Source organism: Carassius gibelio, chromosome B22, assembly GCF_023724105.1.
Source record: "Carassius gibelio isolate Cgi1373 ecotype wild population from Czech Republic chromosome B22, carGib1.2-hapl.c, whole genome shotgun sequence".
NCBI classification, from domain to species: Eukaryota; Metazoa; Chordata; class Actinopteri; order Cypriniformes; family Cyprinidae; genus Carassius; species Carassius gibelio.
This window is the reverse complement of record NC_068417.1, coordinates 32,896,236-32,917,879: the sequence shown is the minus strand read 5'-3', so window position 1 is coordinate 32,917,879 and position 21,644 is coordinate 32,896,236. Positions and strand designations below refer to the sequence as shown.

General features: G+C 36.3%; 1 protein-coding gene across 7 annotated transcripts in view; it reads left to right on the top strand.

The window, feature by feature from the left end:
* The window catches only part of LOC127987997 (V-set domain-containing T-cell activation inhibitor 1), a 32,741-nt gene extending 14,758 nt beyond the window's left edge, over nucleotides 1–17,983 (top strand). For 2 of the 7 annotated variants that reach the window (XR_008161481.1, XM_052590483.1), the window contains 4 exons: nucleotides 15,941–16,166; nucleotides 16,244–16,369; nucleotides 16,455–16,582; nucleotides 17,272–17,983. Coding sequence is in view for 5 of the 7 variants with exons in the window: in XM_052590483.1 (XP_052446443.1) it covers nucleotides 15,941–16,166; nucleotides 16,244–16,369; nucleotides 16,455–16,582; nucleotides 17,272–17,388 (597 nt within the window). In the remaining 2 variants the exon portion in view is untranslated. Of the gene's footprint in view, nucleotides 1–2,929; nucleotides 3,070–12,486; nucleotides 12,531–12,681; nucleotides 12,994–13,396; nucleotides 13,718–13,818; nucleotides 15,814–15,842; nucleotides 16,167–16,243; nucleotides 16,370–16,454; nucleotides 16,583–17,271 lie in introns of those variants that run through there. The other 5 variants (XM_052590479.1, XR_008161480.1, XM_052590480.1 and 2 more) reach the window with 5 other exon arrangements.
* The last annotated feature ends 3,661 nt before the right edge of the window (nucleotides 17,984–21,644 follow it).

Below are 21,644 nucleotides of genomic sequence, written 5' to 3'. Positions count from 1 at the left end.
GAGCCCTGCAAATGCACCGGACAAAGTGTACAGCCATTATCAAATCTGTCCTCGCGCCACACTTCAGAGAAAAACTTGTGGAGGAAATTGGGGAGTCTCCATATTCCCTGTATCTCGATGAAAGCACTGACATATCCGTGAACAAACTTCTATGCATTTGTGTGAAATACCACTAAAAAAAAAAAAACACAACAAGTTTGTAAGTACATATCTTGGACTTGTGGAGCTGACAGATGCTAATGCTTAAGTCATATCAGACACTGTTGTCGCTTTTCTATCAAAGAATGGTCTCCAGATTAAAAACATGATGGGCATTGCCACAGATGGTGCCAGCGTAATGGTTGGAAAAAACACTCGGTTTTCACCCTACTTAAACAAATACAGCCAAACCTGCAGCTTATTCGCTATGTTTGCCATTAAATTGACATTGTTGCAAATAAAGCAATGCAGCTTCTTCCAAGCAACATAGAATACATGGTTAGAGAAACCTACAACTGGTTCGCACATTCAGCAAAGCGGCAGTATGAGTACAAGAACATATACGAGACTATCAATAACGGGGGCTGCCCCTTGAAATTAAGAAGTCCAAGCTGTACCCGTTGGCTTGTGATGGCTGACTGCATGAACCGCATTGTGGATCAAAAAGATGCCCTCACACTGCACTTTAACATGGCTTCAAGTACAGAACACTGCTATACTGCTCGGCAGTTTGTTAAATTTACATTTACTTTCTTCAGCCTGTTCTGATGGAAATCACAGCTGTAAATAAATGCTTTCAATTAGAAACAGGAAACTCTCTCGGTGTGTTTAGAGACTTGGAAAGGCTGTACATGACAACTGTGAGACGCATTCTCAAATCGAGCGTCTTGCATAATCAAAAGCAGCTCCGTGAACTTGACCTCACACAGTCTGGCATATTCCTATCACCTCTGGATGCGGACCTGGGTACCACATTTATGGACAAACTGGAGGAAAGTAGGCTAGCCCCAGAAATCCTGAGCAAACTGGAGCTCTTCTGCCCGAAATCTGTCATAATATAAATAGGCCTGGAGTAAAGGACTTGCCAGCTGATCTTTTCTCGTGTCCCATTGGTACATTAGAAATGCAGTGGAGGAATGTGGCAACCACAAACTTCTCTGATGATCAGGACATTGACAAGTTTTGGCTCGAAGTCGAAGCGTTTAAAGATGCAGGGGGGCACAAGTGTTTCCAGGAATTGGCACAAGGTGCCATAAGACTTCTTGTTCTGGCTGCTTCCAATGCCCATGTTGAGCGGGCATTTTCCCTCGTCTCTTTTAAAAGATGACACTAGGAATCGCATGGGACTACCTTTACTCTCCAGCATCATGGATGTGCGCACTGGCCTGGTCAGAAATGGGTTTACCTCGGCAACATTCAAACCTCCCAGGCAGTTGCTGGAGAGATTTGACTCAACGATCTATTAATCAAACTGGTTGTGACTGTACAAAGTTGGTCCTATTATTAAATAGTTCTAGAATTGTTCTAAAATAAAGATATTTTCATCAGTTCTGCGGGGATTATCTACATTAACTTCATATTAAAGGTGTTTATGCTATTAGCCTAAAGTTTTATTTTGATGTACAATTCTGATGTTTGATCATTTCTGAAACGTAATAGCTGATTTGTGTCTAGTGACGATTCCGTGTATCATTCAGTCATTATTTTATTTAAAATTAAAAGAAGGAAAAAACGAGAATTCATGTTGATTCGCCCAGTGGTCTAGAAGTTAAATAATAATAATAATAATTTTAATAATGATAATATAAAAAAATATGAGTTGGTAATTAAGCACAAATTTGTATGTAGCCTACTAATACAAAAAGAAAAGTATAATGAAATGATTTGAGAACTGGCCTATTAGAAAAGAACTGTAGTTCTGACAATAGTAGCACAAGAACAATAAAAAATTGTGTCCCCTTCTGAGGTTTCCGATGTAGACCTTGTGTTTTATTAAAATTATCATTTATATATATATAAAAAAAAAAAAGTTAAAAAAAAAAAAAAAGATGCACGTGGATATACTTGGGGCGAGCCTGGTCTTCAATGTGCGATTTGTTAGTCTGGTTGTCTAATAAGAAAAAAAATGGTGTGTTTTATTCTAACAGTTTTAATAACAGTATGTATTTTGGGCTGGCATTTTTTTTTTTTTAATGGGCGGGTTTTAAGCTGTAGTTGAGCTGGACATCTTTAGTCCAATCTGGCAACACTGGACGCTGGTTATGACGCAATCGTTAGCCTGTTTTTTACAAAAACTGCTTCTACGGGACCATAACGTAAGATAGAAGGTAATGGAGCCTTTTAAACATTTTCGTGTTTCTTAAGAAATGATTAATGGACAAATGGATTCTTTAAACGCCTCAGATTCAAAGTTATTCGCCTTCAAAGTGACGCTAAAATGAATGGGAGTCAACGGAATGCTAACTGCAGGTGGGGGTTCGCTAGCCAGTGGCGGCGCCCAGAGGTGCTTCAAAAAAATCCGTTTCTCTAGCTCGGTTCTATGTTTCCATCCAAAGACTCGAATTTAACTTATGTGCAAAATTTGCTAACGCATAAAACATTTAAAGCACCGTTTCCACGAGTCAAAGAGAACAACATCGTCACTTCTTGATCAACTGGCACTAAAGATCTCTTAGAAATATAAGAGAATCCATCATGCTCCGTTATTTCAGCTGCTTGTGCTCATCGTTTCTTTCAGTCTGCACGCGTTTAATGCTGTTAGAGTTAAGGACATACTTTAATTGGTTTATTTCAAATCGTAGGGTTTGTAAGGCATGACTGAAAGTAAGACACTTTAGAAAATTGTGGACCAGTGCGCACTCGAGATGCGATTTGTTTTGTACGATTCGGTCTGCTTTGTTGAACCGGTTCACTAAAAAGAACCGTTTCAAAAGAACGATTCGTTTGCGAACCGGACATGACTATTGTCTTGATTTGAGAAGCCTCCGTTACAATCTCGCGGTCCAAATGGTCTTTTAGATTAGCGAAATTTCCACGATTGAAGAGACAAACATTACATTTCTAAGTTATTTCACAAGTCATGATCATCAGGTATGCTATCTGATTATTCTTAAACAAATATGTTACATAGCATTAGGAAATCTAGCTAAACAAAGCTAGGGAAGAACCCTAACGCTTGAAAGAAATGAAGTCATATGTAGGCTAATACTAGGCCTTTAGTAGAAAAATAAATAAACGTAAGTTTCTGTGTCATCCGTGTCTACTAGTGAAGCGACATCCTCAAACACTTTTCTTTTTGCCAGTAGCGAAGAGTAAAACAAATTCTGAAGGAAGTTCCTTCACATTTGTGTAAAATGTGGACTCCACCCTGATCTGAAGATTAGCATGACTAGCATGTCTAAACTTTTACAATCGTTTAGTTACATTATCTATCTGTATAGACACATAAATAGTTTGCATATGTACAGCATTCATAATATAGTAAATACTGTAGTGTTTATGAACTATACTATAGTAAAGTGTATTATACTGTATATATTACAGTACTTACAACACTTTTTAATGAATGCTAAAGCATACTGCAGTATTAACTATAGTGAACTGGTAAACGAATAAATACTGCAGTATACTTTAGTTTTTTGTACAATAAACTGTAGTTTATTGTTGTATAATATAAAATATAAACTTAGTACAGTATTGCACTATTACATTACATTATTTAATATATTATCACTATATATCGTGCTACCTATGGGGGGGCGGGGGTATTAGTCAAACTCACTTTGTTTATGAGTTTTACCCAACAAACTTAAGGATACTGATGAAATGTCTTCTATGAAACTCCCATGAAATAACAAGAGAGAAAATACTCAACAATGTGATGAATAAATTAATTGTAACACTTTAAAATAAGATGTCATTAGTTAACATTAATGTATTAACTAACAAGAATGAACAGGGAACAATACATTTATTACACAATTTATTATTATTTGTTAATGAATAGACTTACTGTTTACAAACGCAACTTGTGATTTTAATAATGCATAAGTAAATGCTGAAATTAACATGAACTAAGGCTACGTTCACACTGCAGGCTGAAACGACCCAATTCCGATTTTTTTTTTTGCCCCTATGCGACCTGTATCTGATCTTTTCATGACAGTCTGAACGACACAGATCCGATCTTTTCAAATGTGACCCAGGCCACTTGGGTCCTGTGGTCCTGAATCCGATACGTTTCCGATCTTTTGAAATGCGACCTCCGTCTGAACGGCCAGGCCACATGTATCCGACCCGTACGTCATTGATACGCTACAAACGTCATAATTCTGTGTTGAAGTAGGCGGGAACGAGAAGAGCCAGCCACTCACATCAGTATCCCACCACTCCTGGCTGCGACTCCGAGTCCGCACCCATGCATTTCTCTGTACCAACGTTGCTAACACTGCTCCACAAAACGCCATGGCCAAAAACCCTCTTTTTAATTTTCTTTTTAAAACGAGAAGATTGTAATTGTGCTGGCTCCATTGGTGAAATAACTTTAATATTGCAAAAAGAGCTCCGCTGTTGACTACACTGTTGTTGACATCTATGTATAAAGTTAACTACTTCCGCTAACAACAAGTGACGTCGTTCACCGTTGAGTACTCTTCTGCGCATTCGGGTCACTTCTGGGTCATTTCACGTTCACACAGGAGATCCCAAAAGGTCGCATTTAACTGGAAATGTGAACGGCCTTGCAAAAAAATGGAGCATTAAGCCCTGTGGTGTGAACGTAGCGTAAGATTAATTAATGCTGTGGAAATATGGTTCTTTAATATTTGTTATTTATATATCTTAACTAATGTAATTTACTAATATTAACTAATGAACCTTATTGAAGAATGACCGCAGATGAGGAATTAAGTGCATGGCACGCGATCAACTTAACATTTTACAAGTTTAATTAATATAGCGATGTTGTCCCTCAGTTTTTCATGATCAGTTGTAATTGTGTAACTGTTAATAGATTTTAACAAAGAAATAAAGAGACTGTATTGATTCCAAATACTAAAACAAGTCAAGTACAGCAAACAAAATTATGTCATTAATAACTCACCCTCATGTCGTTCCAAACCCGTAAGACCTCCGTTTATCTTCGGAACACAGTTTAAGATATTTTAGATTTAGTCCGAGAGCTCTCAGTCCCTCCATTGAAGCTGTGTGTTCGATATACTGTCCATGTCCAGAAAGGTAAGGAAAACATCATCAAAGTAGTTCATGTGACATCAGAGGGTCAGTTAGAATTTGTTGAAGCATCGAAAATACATTTTGGTCCAAAAATAGCAAAAAGGACGACTTTATTCAGCATTGTCTTCTCTTCCATGTCTGTTATGAGAAAGTTCAAAACAAATCAGTTTGTGATATCCAGTTTGCGAACGAATCATTCGATGTAACCGGATCTTTTTTAGGGATGCACCGGTTGACCGGCCATAAATTGGAACCGGCCGGTTTTTGCTTAAAATACGCAATCGGCAATTTTGATTTTTTTTTTTATCGTTTTTTTGTCTTTTTTCGGCCAATTTTTCTGGAAGTGCACCCGTGTGCACAGACTACATTGTAATCATTCACTATGTCATTTGTGTGGAAGTATTTCGGAATCTGTGCGCAGGACAGGGGCAGCCGATCAGCACTGGAAGTGTAGAGCTATAAGTCTGAGGCACAGATAGCAGGAAGCGAACAGCCGTTGTTGTACTGGTGCACAAAATAAGCTGTGCACAAAATTCTCACTGAAGCTGCGCGAGCGTACTGTATCTGTCCGTGCCCTGTGAAGGGATGTTCAGCTCAACTTCTCGCGTGTTGGATGAGAAACGAAACGGACTAAACTGTGACAAAACAATTTTTTTTTTTTTTTTTGGTAAAGTAGAACTTGCATACACGTTTGAAAAGCCAGAAGTAAACGTCAGTTCTGTATGGGATGATTATTTTTATTTTACCTTAAAAATACTTTGACTTAATTTGATTTAAAAATCACCTGCTGTAGCAAAATGAAAAAAAAGTGTTTCATTCATCCAATTAAAAAAAATTGTAGGGTAATGATTCACATCTGTATTTTTTAACTTGAGGCAATAGTTATTTACTTTTCAGTGGCTCAAGTAAAAAAAATATGTGAATAGTTACCCTATTTTTTTTTTTTTAATTGGATGAATGAAACACTTTACATCTCGCACCAACATTGTTTTTATATTTTAACACAAGGTCAGTTCTATGTAGTTCCATCCCAATTCAAAAACAAAAGCTAAATGCTGATGTCTGTACCATCTGTGTTTGTATTGAATGTATAGGCTACTTACTGTGCAGTTAACTGCTGTTAATTTCAGATGGTTATGGTTATTGTTTTCAATAGCCAAAAACCAGTTTGCCCTATTAAATACCAAGTAAACATCTTGTTTATGCACACTTTCCTTCTTTCTTGTTTGTTGCTTAAAGATTAAAAAAAATGTGAATCAGCCAGTTTGCCTGTAAAAAATCAGAATCGCCCATGAAAAATCATGATCGTGCATCCCTAATCTTTTTGAACCAGTTCACCAAATAAAACTGAATCGTTTTAAGTTTGCGTCTCCAATAAGTTTTCTTCAACCGGTTTATTGAATCGAACTGTCCGAAAGAACTACTGGTGATCCAAAAACCGATGCAACCGGTTCTTGACTCGTGAACGAGTCAATCTTTTGTTCGTTATCTGGCTCGGCTCGGTGTTCATCTTCAGTTCTCTCTTCACAGCAGTTCAGTAAGTGTACTGTTTGAGTAAATGAATTACTTTGGGATATTGGTTTGTTTGAACTTTGTTGAGAGTGTCAGCCACATTAAAAGAGTCATGGACAGTATACCGTGCACACAGCTTCAATGGAGGGACTGAGAGCTCTCAGACTGAAACTAAAATATCTTAAACTATGTTCCGAAGATAAACTGAGGTCTCACGGGTTTGGAACAACACGAGGTTGAGTTATTAATGACATAATTTAGATTTTTGGGTAAACTATCCCTTTAAGTATATGAACACACACAAAAAAACTGCTGTTAACAGTTTAATGTAACATTTCCCATTCTTTGAACACTTACTCTGAACACGTCTCTCCTCTGAGTGGCTGCGAGTGCTGTGTCTTCCTTTTGTGACAGGTGTCAGCTTTAAGGCACAATACTGCCACCTGGGAGCTCAACCAGGTACTGGCGCTGGAGTATGTTTTGTTTTGTGGTGTATTTACATGTGGTGTTATCATAAGATAACTGTTCATTAGGGGCCAAGCACGGAAGGTGCGTGGGCACCTATTGTATCCGTTAGGATTCTTATTAGGGGCCAAGCACGGAAGGTGCGTAGGCCCCTATTGTATCCGTTAGCGTTATTTTTTTCTTCTGCCGCAAATCTATGGCAGCCCATAGAACCGCTTGCGGGAAAGTTGTATAATTTGGCACACTGATAGGGAGGACAGTCACAACAACTCGGCAATGGTTTGGCATCTTGAGACCAAACTTGGTGCGTTATAATAACCATGACCTGAGACTACCTTCAGTGTTTCGACGCAACACCACCTATTGGTCAGGAGATATGAAAAATGCATATTTTCGGCCATAACTTCTGAATGGTCTGGTGAAGTCTGGGAAGTCGTGGCCTAATGGTTAGAGGGTTGGACTCCCAATCAAAGGGTTGTGAGTTCTAGTCTCGGGCCGGACGGAATTGTGGGTGGGGGGAGTGCATGAACAGCTCTCTCTCCACCTTCAATACCACGACTTAGGTGCCCTTGAGCAAGGCACTGAACCCCCAACTGCTCCCCGGGCATGTGCTCACAGTGTGTGTGTGTGTGTGTGTGTGTGTGTGTGTGCATTTCGGATGGTTTAAATGCAGAGCACGAATTCTGAGTATGGGTCACCATACTTGGCTGAATGTCACTTTCACTTCACTTCACTTTAGATTCAGTGAGTCATGTCGAGTCCAATGATATCCAGTTTTCCCATGTCAGCCATTTTAGGCGTCGGCCGTTTTAAACTGTTTTAAAATGCTGTATTTTTGTAATTATCGTATCGTTATGAAAAATATTGGGCTCCATGCCCTGAAGGTACTCAAAATGTTTGATGACAGCGCCACCTTGTGGTCAAGAGTTATAATGAAATATAAAAAAATGCTAATAACTTTTGAATAGATTAGACTATTGCAATGAAAATGGTCTCCCTATATTATTTGGGTCATGCCGAGAACATCGATACCAATTATGCCAAAATTGGCCATACTTCCTGTCTGCCATTTTGATTAATGTTGAAAATCCACTTTTTCTAACTCCTCCTAGACTGGTAGTCCGATTTTCACCAAATTTGACGAGGATCATCTTCAGACCCCACTGGCCAAAAATAGGGATTCCGTGTCGATATACGAAATGGTTCTCATTTAGCAAATCAACGAATTTGCTGGAAGGATTCCAAAATGTATTGTAGGCTGTATCTCAACAAAGCTTTGACATATTTGCACCAAACCTTGTATTTGTCATTGTCACCTCACACTGACCATGCCACATCAATTTGGTAACAGCGCCACCTATTGGCCAAGAGTAATAAACCATTAATTAACCTTCAATTATGACATTTCCAAAAATTCTAATAACTTTTGATTGCATTAGGCTGTAATGAAACTGGTCTCAAAATATTCCTTGGGTTGTGCCGACAATAGACATACCAGTTTTTTTTGTAGGAAATCTGAACTCGCGGTCCGCAATTTTGATTTGTTAAAATCCTCCCTTTTCTAACTCCTCCTCAACTGTTGGTCAGATTTTCAACAAAATCAAGTCAGATCATCTTAAGACAAAGCTGACAAAAAGTTAGGCATTTTGTGTTGATTGACATAACTATTTTCATACAGCACCGTTACAAATTTTAGGCGCGGTGCCAAAATGCATTTGAGGATATATCTCTGCAAAGCTTTGACATATTTGCACCAAACTTTGTATGTGTCACTGTCACTTCACACTGACCATACCTCATCAATTTGGTAACAGTGCCACCTATTGGTCAAGAGTACTAAACCATTCATTAACCAGTAATAATTACATTTATAAAAATCATAATACCTTTTTATTGCATTAGCCTATTGTAATGAAACTGTAATCAAAATATTCCATGGTTTATGTCGACAACATAGATACCAAATATGCCAGCTGGACTTCCTGTCCGCCATTTTTATTTATGTCGAAAACCTACTTTTTCGAACTTGCCATCAATCATTGGTCCGATTTTCACCAAAATCGAGTGAGATAATCTAGACAAAATGTTATGGATTTTGTGTCGATAGACAAATACGTTTTCACATACTACAGCAACAAATTTGAGGCATGATGCTAAAATGGCACTTGTAGCTGTAGCTCTGTAATACTTTGGCATATTGACACCAAATTTAGTGTGTGTCAATGTCAGTCACACAGAACACACCATATCAATTTGATAACAGCGCCACCTATTGGTCACACTTGATAAGGCAATAAATCATGCTACGAGAGGTTGTATTTATGATTTTTTCACCATTTCTACATTGACCAAGAGTAATAAACCATTCATTAACGGTTAATAATTACACTTGTTAAAATGCTTATAACGTTTTTATTGTATTAGCCTATTGTAATGAAACTGGTCTCAAAATATTCCCTGGCTTATGCCGACAACATAGATACCAAATATGCCAGAGTGAGCTGAACTTCTTGTCCACCATTTTGATTTGTTGAAAACCTACTTTTTCAAACTCCTCAGCCATTGGTCCGATTTTCCCCAAAATTGAATCAGATGATATTTAGACTGTGCTGAAAAAATGTTATGGATTTTGTATTGATACACAAAACCGTTTTCGCGACGAATTTGAGGCATCATGCCAAAATGATACTTCAGCCTGTGTCTCTGCTATGCTTTGGCATATTGACACCAAACTTTGTGTGTGCCATTGTCATCTCACACAGAACACACCAAAATGGTTTGATTACAGCGCCACCTGTTGGTCAAAAGTGATAAGCCATTCAATCTTATTACTAGTGGTTGTATTTATGATTTTTCAGCCATCTTAATTACAATCATCCTACAATTGCTTTAATTTAATAGCGGTATATTGTCACACACTAATTTAACACAATATCGATAATTGTTGTTTTGAATATCACGGTTATCGTCAATACCAGTATATCGCGACACCTCTAGCACAAAAACACTATAGTATTTACTGTAAATTACCATAGCACTTTTTTCATGGGGCTCGTGCCATATGGTGCAGTTTGCCAAAGATTTCTGTCCCTATACTAAGAAATACTGTAATTGAAATACTGTAATAGAGATACTGTTGTTAACACAACATTAATAGTTTCATTTTGTAAGTATGTTATGGGCAATTTTGGTTTTTGGGTTGAACTATACTATTAATAATATGTTGTTACTCCAAACTCACTTAAATACGAATAACATTGCATTATTAATACTTTGAATAATTAAAATAATTTCATCTCATGAAAATTCGTGAAGTGTACAATACAGATGTTGTGTTTATTGTTTTCATGTTTGATCAGCATTTCTGTCTTCTTTTTATTTAGCTACAGTGATAGTTAGAGGCCTTAATCCATGTTAGGGATTTCCATGAACCTGATGTGTTCTATTACTACTTTAAGGCATTTTTGTTTTTTATGTGCCCTGCGTTTTCTGTATGAATGAAACATTACATGTGTTTATCATTCAACATTATGCTCACGCCACCCAATTTTCAGAAAAATAAATAAATAAATAATAATAGGAAGTTAATAATTTTCTTTGAAGAAATTTGAAGTAAACATATATCTAAATTTTCTCCCAAGAGCTACTTCGGAGGCCAAAAAAGGTATCGATATATACGATAGGACAAAACAAATACAGTGCAGCACGAAGCGTTTACAATGTGTGCATCCTGTCGGCAGAATGTTAAAAAGTGCAAAGCAAAAAGGGAATAGAGATTGATGCGTAGTGTATTATATATGTGCAACAGTTGAGTCTTTCTATTAATCGTTTTTTAAGTTACTGTGCATGTTAAAAACAATTTGTAGTCTTTTCTAAGCACGTGTTTTGTTCTCACAGCAACCTGGTAGCAAGTAAAAAAACAACATTTAACTCTGGCAAGTAGATAAAACCCTTTTTGCTAATTCATAGCCATGTATTTACAAATCAAGTATAATAATGGGAACACAGAACGATCTTGGAGAGCTTTACTGAGCTGACTCTCATATCCGAACGCGGCCAGGGTTTAAAGGCTAAATGAATCACTGATAGACACAGCAGAGACCAGGGTTTGTGTGAACTTTAATGTAAGGACTTGAATATTCATATGTAGCTCACATTAAGCCAGCGGTTATTAATTCCAGTCCTCGCGCCCCCCAGCTCTGCATATTCTGCACGTCTCTTTGTAACACCTTATTCAGATAATCAGCTTGTTAGAAGTGAGCTCCGTGCATGAACTGTGTTTCCATTGACAGTGTTCATTGCTCCCTACTCCCTGAGCAGAGAAAATCTGTTGACGTTTACCTCACTTCCAAACATTCACGGATCTAGTTAACAAAGCTAAACAGTGTTGCCCTTTGTGTAATAAGTTACAGAAACTGTTAAACGCACCAACTTAAATAATAAAAAACACTAACCGGTTGTGGTCCATAAACAACGCCTTCTCCAGACAAAGAGGGAACTGCTCCATCTTTCAAGAATAATCTTTGTGCGAATACGGCGTTAAACTGATTGAGATTGAGGAAGCTAGCTGTACTCAGCAAAATGTGCTTCACATAGTTTTACCAGTGGATTATAATTTTCAGGAACTGAGTTAAACATAAATTGTAAGCATTGATCTCTAAGTACAGCGTCCCTGGGAAGCCCAAAACAAAGGTGATTGGACTCTGAGATGAAAATAACAGCGTTTCGACAAAATGGCGACAAACACAAACGCTGTTTTTCCTCCTCCATCTGAGCGCAACAAGACCACGCCCCCTTTTTTGTGTATTCCTGTGGGCGGAGGTTAGTCAAAAAAACTGTTTTAGTGATGTCTAGAGATCGACCAATATGGGTTTTTCTATACTATAGTGTCATTTGAAAACATTGCAATTGCGTTTTGAAATACATCAACGAGCACTGAAAAAACAATCTTGTATTTGAATCGGCCCTCTCTGACCAGTACCCGATCTGATAAAAATGGCAGTAGGCTATCAGAGCCGATACCCGATATGAATATCAGATTGGTGCATCCCTAGATAACCACACCCTGTTTTTATAATTTCAAATAACCATGCCTTATATTATGCCTTTAATGTATTTTCCATGGAATAGAAAGTTATATTGAATATAATTTTTTCAAGATATTGTATCAAAGTTAGGAATTTTATTGATAACATAAAAAGGAATCATGCACCTCAATGGTTTAAAAACACAGATGTGAATATTTTTGAATTTTTATATTGCAGAATGTAAACATTTCAATTAATTTTGTTTTTACAGGTGCTGCGTTGTTTTACTTCATTTGTTAATGATGATAAATGAAGGTGAGCAAGAATATTAACAGGGTCAGTGTCCTGCAAAATAAATAATGATAAGAGAAAAGGAAAAAAATTATTTATCTAATTTAAACATTTATTAGGTTGTTGTTTTTTTGCATGAAAACTATTTATTTTATTACAATGTCTCTGTTTTCAGTGTCTCTGCTGGTCACTGTTGAGGGTGTCGTTGGAGGTTCTGTTGTTTTACCTTGTTCTTCTAAAAAATCTCAACTAACAGTGAATTGGAGATATGGTGACAGGTTGATTGTATATGCCATTATTAAGGGTCAAGTCTCTCTGGAAGGACAAGACCCAAAGTTCAAGAGCAGAACTAAAAGCTTCACTGAGGAGTATCTGAGAGGAAACTTCTCCATCAAACTCAATGATCTTCAACACACTGATGCAGGAGAATACCAGTGCTACATCATAGAAGAATCAAAAATTGAAACTGTGGAGCTGCGTATCAAAGGTTTGTAAAAATAAATAAATAAATGTCTTGTTAAAAAATGTTTAAATTATCAGATATTTTCAGGTAATTTGGATAACACTACACACTGTAGAAAACTGCCACTAATTTGGGTATGAGTAATGAGAAGAGCCTGATTAGTCTGAAATCAAGTGGGAACAGAAAATTAGTTTTCAGAAACTGAATTTGTTTGGTCACATTATGGATTGTTACTTCAACAGTTACCTTTATTATTCCTGTTTGTTTTTGTGATGCACATCTTTATTAAAATCAATGCATTTGCAGTGTTCTCTGATTGAGAGTAAACTAGTGTTTAGATGCTATCCAGTCAACGATCATTCATGAATGCTACATATATCAAGTTTCTTGTGGGAAAAACAGTATATTTTATTCTCTCTGTTTTCAGTGCCTCTGCAGGTCTTATTTGTGGGTTTTGTTGGAGATTCTGTGGTTTTACCTTGTTCTTCTGAGCAGAACACGGCTGAAGACATTACAGTGCACTGGAGACACAATGATAGTCTGAAAGTCTTTGACATTATTAAGGGTAAGGTTTCTCTGCAAGAGCAGGATTCAGTTTATAAGAACCGAACTGAAAGCTTTCCTCAAGCATTTAAGACTGGAAACTTCTCCCTCAAACTCAACAACCTTCAGTACAATGATTCAGGAAACTACAAATGCCACATCACAAATGAATTACTCATTTACAGCATGGAGCTACTAGTCAAAGGTTAGTGGAGAAAAAATAAGGATGATTCATTTAAACTATTATTTAAATATTTTTTTATTTGCTTTGCTCAACTTAATGAAATTGTCTATTTCGTCTACTAGGTGAAAAAGACCAAGGAACACAATCAAGAACAGAGAAGATTGTGGCTTTGCTTTCTGTTTTCATTCTGCTCTGTATTCAAGTATATTGACCAGAGAAGCAGTTTATCTTCTTATTACAGTATCTACATGAGCTTATTGTGTGTTTCTCTGAGATGGAATGAGATTCCAACCTTAACCTGATCAGCTAAGATCACCACAACCTTCAAGAAACAGCTGGCGACACTCCTCATCTGTTTTATGTATTCATTTATTTAATATCCTCCAGCATCCTCAATTTGATAACTGTTTTTGGCTGTTTAGGGAATACATAGAAGACTGGATCTTTTGAAACTTTGATTGAATACCTTTCAAGAAGGGAAAAGGGAATGCACATTTATATGCCTGTTGCTTGTTTATATTTGTAAACTACCTGCTGCATGACCGTGTCAAAATAATGCCATAGTGAATGCACATCTTTTTTCTTTTTTAATGAATGCACAATGTTATCAAAGCTTAATGCGGTTCACTGAAATTACAGTGTGCAACGTAATAGTTAAGGTTAAAAGGATTGTTGCCAAACATACAACACGCCAGAAACATGTAAATCACTGCAATAATGATCCAATAAGATTGTTTTTCTAGTAGTTTATAAAGGCTATACATCATCTAGTGGCTACATCATGGTATTGCATATGATTTGATGTGTTTATTTCCACCACATAACACCATTCTGTCTCCTTTAATTGGAATATATATAAGGAATGTAAAAAAAAAAAAAAAAAAAAACTATTGAGATCACATATATGATAAGTTAGACTTGAGGTGTTCACTTTTAAAGTTGTGAAGTGTGACCCCCAAAATGAGGAGCCCCGTGGGTTACTTAAATACATCCTTAATGGCTTTTAGCAAAATGTAAGTTAATAATATTTTGTTTCCCAAGAGTGAACAGAATAAATAAAACCATACAATTCTATATATAAATGGTATTAATTAATTCTTTGTAACTTAGAGCCTGCAGTACTAGTTGCAGTACACATTTAAAATCACATTAATATAGCGTAGCTTTTCATAGCGTTTATACAGCAAATCCTCATTATTGATGTATATAGTGTCACGTACGGATTTATATTGACAGATTATGACATTCAACTGAACATTAGCTTTTGTTGAACATAACTAAATGTTATTGTTTTGTTCAAAGTCTGTTTTTTTTCTTCTTCACACAATCTAGTAAAATAATAAATGACAGAGCCCCTTTTGAAGACCCTAGATGTAAACATTTGATTTCATTAAACATATGAAAAATACTAGGCAAGTTAAAAGTAAAAAACTAAACAAAAAAAAACTATTCACTTGCAATCAGGATAAACAAAGTTTGCACGGACCACATTGAGCTTGTGGTGTATCGAATGCAGAGAGCATAAACCACCAACATTCAACAGACACTCAGAAAACCTTGTAAGAAAATGTAAAACTAAAAACTGCATTTTCTTATTCTAGCTTTGTCATGTTAAGAATGTTGCATATTTGTGAGTATATACATGGTAAATTATAATAAATGTCAACGTTTTTCTTAAGCCACATGTGTCTGTGTATGAATTGATGTTCAATGTGATATCTGGGTCCTGAAGTAAAACTACTGAGAACTCGTAAAACTAACAAACCATTAAATAATAGTTTATAGAACATTAAAAAGCTAAATTTCTTGCAAATATATATAAATGTGTGTGTGTGAGCGTTGGTCAGGTTTATGCTAATGGTATAAAAACTACAGAATGTGGCCAGTGCAAACCTGCCTTCAACTTCCTCCTAATGTGGTTAAAATTCCCCGCTTGAAAGCTCTCAGTTGAAGTTTCATTGCAAACGCAGCATGAAAGAAACTTACATTATGAAGTTCAGTCACCTTCAGCTCTGTGAGTTTATGTACTTATTTATTTATTTATTTATTATTATTTATGTTTTTTTTTTTTGCTGCTGTGTAAACTAAAGCAATGACTAAATATGTTTTAATAACAATGTATGTGTGTGTGTGTTTTATTCCACAGATCTGCTCTTATGGTGTCGAGCTGCAGAGACTTTAACAGATCTTTTAACAGATTTGGGTCAAAATGTGACTATAAACTGTGATCTTAATGCAAATGAGGTTATCTGGTCATTAATAAAACTAGATTCTCCAGTTCTGATATTACGCACTTTCTCAAATACAGCTCCTTTTTACTTAAATAACACATTTCAACAGAAATATTCAGTACAAAATAAGCACAATCTGTTCATAAATAACATCACTATTGATGATTTAGGAGTTTATTACTGTATGAAATTTCATCCTCCTCAAGAATACAGCAGTGTCATGAGACTGAAGATCATTGGTGAGTGACCGTTCAATACATGCTTTTAAGACACTAACAAAAACAAAATGCACACCTCTGGATGTATTATATATCAGAACCAACAGCAGATATCCAGAATCATACAGCGGTGAAGGACATTGAGCAGAAGCAGACTCACTGGCAGATTATCATCCTCATCATCTCTGCTCTGTTCAATGCTCTTCTGATCATTCTGATCACAGGTCAGTTATTTGATTGAATCATGACTTCATCTGTAAAAATGTAAAAACATCAGTTTTTAATCTATATTCACATTGTCGTTCCAAGGACTATTAAAGGTATTTGTTTGTGGAAGCAAGAGAACCAGAGACAACTTGATACAATCTCAAGATACAAACCTACAACAGCCTCAAGTTATGGATCATGGACAACGGCAAGCTGCAAGCCAAGTGCAGGTAAAACAAGTAAAACCCTGATTAATATAACCGTAGTCATTCATTCATTCATATGTATCCTTTAGTTAAGAGATAGTGTACCGTTAGTAGACAAGTGTATTCTACTGGTTATCTTTAATCTTCAGTCAAGAAAATGCAACTTGTTTGGTTTTATTTCTCATTGAATAAAATATGTAGCAACAAAACAAACAGCAATATAAATACTGAAATTCCTCTGAAGTGATTATAGTCGACAACTAAAATGTAGAATGGTGCTAACTGCGTTTTAATAAAGTCTGCGATATGATGCAACAGATGCTATACCTTGCTAATGAAATGGGATGTTAGGAAATAGACAGTTGACAAATTAGAAAGTATTCCATGTGGGAATTACCATCAATAAGATGACAAATTGGAGAACTTTCTGGGTTTACATTTTTTATGTATTGCATATTCTATTATTCTGGGCTTGCATTCATGCATGGACATGCTTTTGAAAAGGTAGAGCTGAATAACCCTAGTTGTTCCACATAACATGAAAGCTTTAAAGTTATCTACAGTATCTGCACCCTTCAGAGGTTTGTTGCAAAGAAGCCACAGTGGCATTCAGTGTTTTTCTGATTGTATGGATTAAACTGTTTGTCCTCTTTAAGAAAAGTGCTATCAGTTTTGTATTAAGATTTAAATGGTATAACTGAATGCTTTTACAGTACGCTACAGTGAACTTTCCAGTGGCGTGTCAAAGGTTTCATTCCAGCGAAGTCAACAGCACCTATGATCTTCTACAGTTCCCAAAATCAAGAACACCCAAGCATAACCCCATTTAGTGTGATTCCTCCTTGCATTTAAAAAGTGTTTTGTATATACCTATATCTCTTCTATCAAAGGTTTTGGCTCTTTACCTCAGTGGTTGTACAGATTAATTTAATGAATTTGTAATCAAATGAAATATGTTTGACTTATAAATCAATTGCCTTGCCAGTAGTATTGCTGTCAAGTTGATTAACTTTGATTTGTGCTTGTCAAAACCGTTGGGTTTTCAGACAGAAGCCGTAGGTGTAAGGCAGGAAGTCAGACGACTGTTGCTCTAGAAATGTTTGTGAGATGGTATAGGCTAGATATGCTAATTTTGACCTAGCTAACTGTCTTGAGAGCAATTCTTTTGTCAGACATCTGTACGATGATTGTTTAAAAACTTTATAATTGGCCATTGTCTCGGCAAAGAAATTGATTAACTGTAGCTATGCGAGATTCATATCTCTCATCTCTCCTTAGACTTCTGCTGATGTACTGCAATAATGTGTTTATTTCATTAGAAGTGTTGTAAGGATTGGGATAATATGTGTGTTAAACAGAGACACAGACACATGTACGCGTGCTGCTGTATTTTTCCATTAAAGCCGTTACAATGCAAACTGTAAACTGTGTGCGTAATGTTTGCTTCTGAAACGAATATGTTATCATGTAGTCACCCCATTCATGTCGACACTGAACAAATGAATGTTATGTTTTATGTTTGTCTCTTGCGCAATTGCGAATGATGTTTGAGAGTTGGAGAACATTTAAAAACATTTGATTTGTTCTTCACATAATGTATGACTTCAGAAGACCAGCAATAATAATAATAATAATACACAGTATATTGTGTGCGCTTCACGGAGTTTGACAGTATACCTTTCACTATAATGAATAGAGCAGATATGCTAAGATATTAAGTCGCTGGGGTATATTTGTAGCAATAGCCAAAAAAACATTGTATGCGTCATAATTATCTATTTTTCTTTTATGCCAAAAATCAAAGTAACGATTATGTTCCATGAAGATATTTTGAACATTTCCTAAAGCAAATATACTAATTTTTTTGATAAGTATTATGCATCCCTAAAAACTTCATTTGGACAGCTAAAGGTAATTTTCTCAGTATTTTTATTTTTATTTTATTTTATTTGCACCCTCAGATTCCAGATTTTCAAATAGTTGTATCTCATTCTCAGCCAAATATTGTCCTGTCCTAATAAACCATACATCAATGAAAACCTGATTTATTCAGCTTTCGGATGTTTTTTAACATTTAAGACTGGTCTTTAGTGTGTATAGTCCTATTTGTTAGATCAAAAAGAGATCACCTTGCAAGAAAGAAGGGTTAATAACAGCCAACAAAGCAGTCCGTCACATCAACCAAGAACTCTGAGCAGAAAAAAGACACACATATTAAGAACTTGCAATAATAAAAGCAATGTAGTGTTAAAACAAATTTTTCACTGTGATACTGATCTTATGTGTATGTGGTATGTGTATGTGGTCTTAGCATATTGTCTGCACGTCTCAGGTTGCTATTTTAAAAACACTATTTCGATACTTCCTTGACCATGTGTGGGACATAACATCATTTTCTATACTGCAACATGAACACATTCATTCAATGTGAAAAGAGGAACTGAAACTAATAAAACAATTCACACCAGTTTTCATTTTCGCTAAACCATTTCTTTGCCACTATTTTAATTTAAAAAAAGAATAATCCTCCATAAAATGCATCCACATTTCCACAGAAAATTAAAGGGAATGCTTTGGGTAAATTATGGAATTTAAATGACTGATTTTTAGTGGAGAAAAGTAATTACATTAAAATGAGCGCTCCAAAAGTTTTTTTTTTCTTTTTTTTTTTTTTACATCACAACTTGGTTTCTAGTTATGCTACATCTGCACAGCTTTGCTCACCTGTGGCTAACACTTCTTTAGACATGTTTACCCCAGGAGACCTACAGGCTATGTAAAGTTTTTACAGATGCTCGGGTAAAATGTTCCACTGGTCTTGCACGTACAAGAAATGAACCACAAAGTCTCACCTCTAGAAATAGAGGGGGAGTGAGCCAATAATGTTTTTTTTATTTGCATTTATTTGCAATAAATCATTTTCTACGCAATGTTTTCTTAATCTCAAAAAGGAAGAGTTCATGTTAAATTGTTCAAATTAATTTGGGTCTTGAGAGCAAGACGCTTTATGTATAGGCCTAGTTAGTCCAGTTTACATTTAGACCTATGTGATGTCACAACAAGCTTGCAGAAAAACTTGCAGTTTTTTTGTCTGAAAAGTAAATTACTCTATAGTCCAGTGACGGATTAACACACAGTCCTCCCTGGCACTAGACCAGAGGGGGGCCCAGCTGAATCATAACCAATCACACACGATTCTGTTGAGCTTATGAATGCAATGGCCAGAGACGTTCAGATGTCATCGCTGAAAAGCCTGTGTTTTTTTCAGTGCGCATGCTCGCTGACTGAATGTTGCTCTCTGGAGAATTTATTCTCTCATCTTAAACAAAGTGCAGATGTCTGTATGTAAGATATTTATTTGACTGTATAAACAGCTTCAATGAGAGTAAAATATCCCCCTCAATACCCATGACTGAAGTGCGCTTGAGCAAGGCACTGAACCCCCGGTTGCTCCTCGGGCGCTGGATATTCAATTCAATTCAAGTTTATTTGTATAGCGCTTTTTACAATACAAATCATTACAAAGCAACTTTACAGAAAATTATGTTTCTACAACATTTAGTAGTATCTTATAAGTGGTGACTGTCAGTTTGTGCGCCTATGACAGGATTTTTCAGAAAAATTAATACAAGACGTAGTCAGCCAGACGATGAACATTATTAACAGCAATTATTATATGATGCAGTCACACTTGTAGCAATAATTGTTAGTTCTGTTTGTTGATTCAGGGATAGCATCATCTGGGGTCCTCTGAGGGTCAGCATCATCTCTTCTCAGGTGTTCTGGATCCAGACTGGAGCTTGTGTAAATCCTAATGGCAAAACATAGAAACAAATAGAGACATCATTAGCAAAGCTGCTGTTCCAACAAAGTAAAATTAATTAGTTTAACCCAAGCTAAAGAATATAGGAATGCACATTTGATCAGATACAACTGCTTTCACAATTTCAGATATACATTATTCAAATGCTTGGCGAAAGAGATGCGTTTTTAATCTAGATTTAAACAGACAGAACCCTGAACATTATCAGGAAGGCTATTCCAGAGTTTGGGAGCCAAATGTGAGAAAGCTCTACCTCCTTTAGTGGACTTTGCTATCCTAGGAACGACCAAAAGTCCAGCGTTTTGTGACCTTAGGGTGCGTGATGGGTTGTAACGTGGTAGAAGGCTAGTTAGGTACACTGGAGCTAAACCATTTAGGGCCTTATAGGTAAGTAATGATAATTTGTAACTGATACGGAACTTAATAGGTAGCCAGTGCAGGGACTGTAAAATTGGGGTAATATGATCATATTTTCTTGACCTTGTAAGGACTCTAGCTGCTGCATTTTGGACTACCTGTAGCTTGTTTATTGAAGAAGCAGGACAACCACCTAGAAGCGCATTAAAATAGTCCAGTCTAGAGGTCATGAATGCATGAACTAGCTTTTCTGCATCAGAAACAGATAACATGTTTCGTAGCTTGGCAATGTTTCTAAGATGGAAGAATGCAGTTTTTGTAACATGGGAAATATGATTTTCAAAAGACAAGTTGCTGTCTATAACACCCAGATTTTTGACTGTAGAGGAAGTAACAGTACATCCGTCTAGTTGCAATTTGTAATCTACAAGATTCTGTGTACTGTTTTTTGGTACAATAATTAATATCTCTGTCTTATCCGAATTAAATAAGAGAAATAACATTTTTTTCTCTGTTAGCTTAGATAATTGGGAAGTTTCATCTGGTCTCGTTGATATATATAGCTGAGTATCATCAGCATAACAGTGGAAGCTAATTCCGTATTTTCTAATAATATTACCAAGGGGCAACATGTATATTGAAAATAGAAGGGGACCTTGGACGGATCCTTGTTGCACTCCATATTTTACTGCTATATAGCTGCCCACTGCTCTGGGTGTGTTAAATGCAGAGCACCAATTGTGTATTGGTTTTAAACTCGTTTTTTATTTGAAAGAGCATGTCAAAACCTTGTTCATAAACCTTTGCTTTGTTGGTAAGATTACTTATAGTTTCTGAATGAAATTTACTATGTCAGGCTCACTTACCTTACAATTTCTCTGACAATCTTCATGTAACACTCAGACT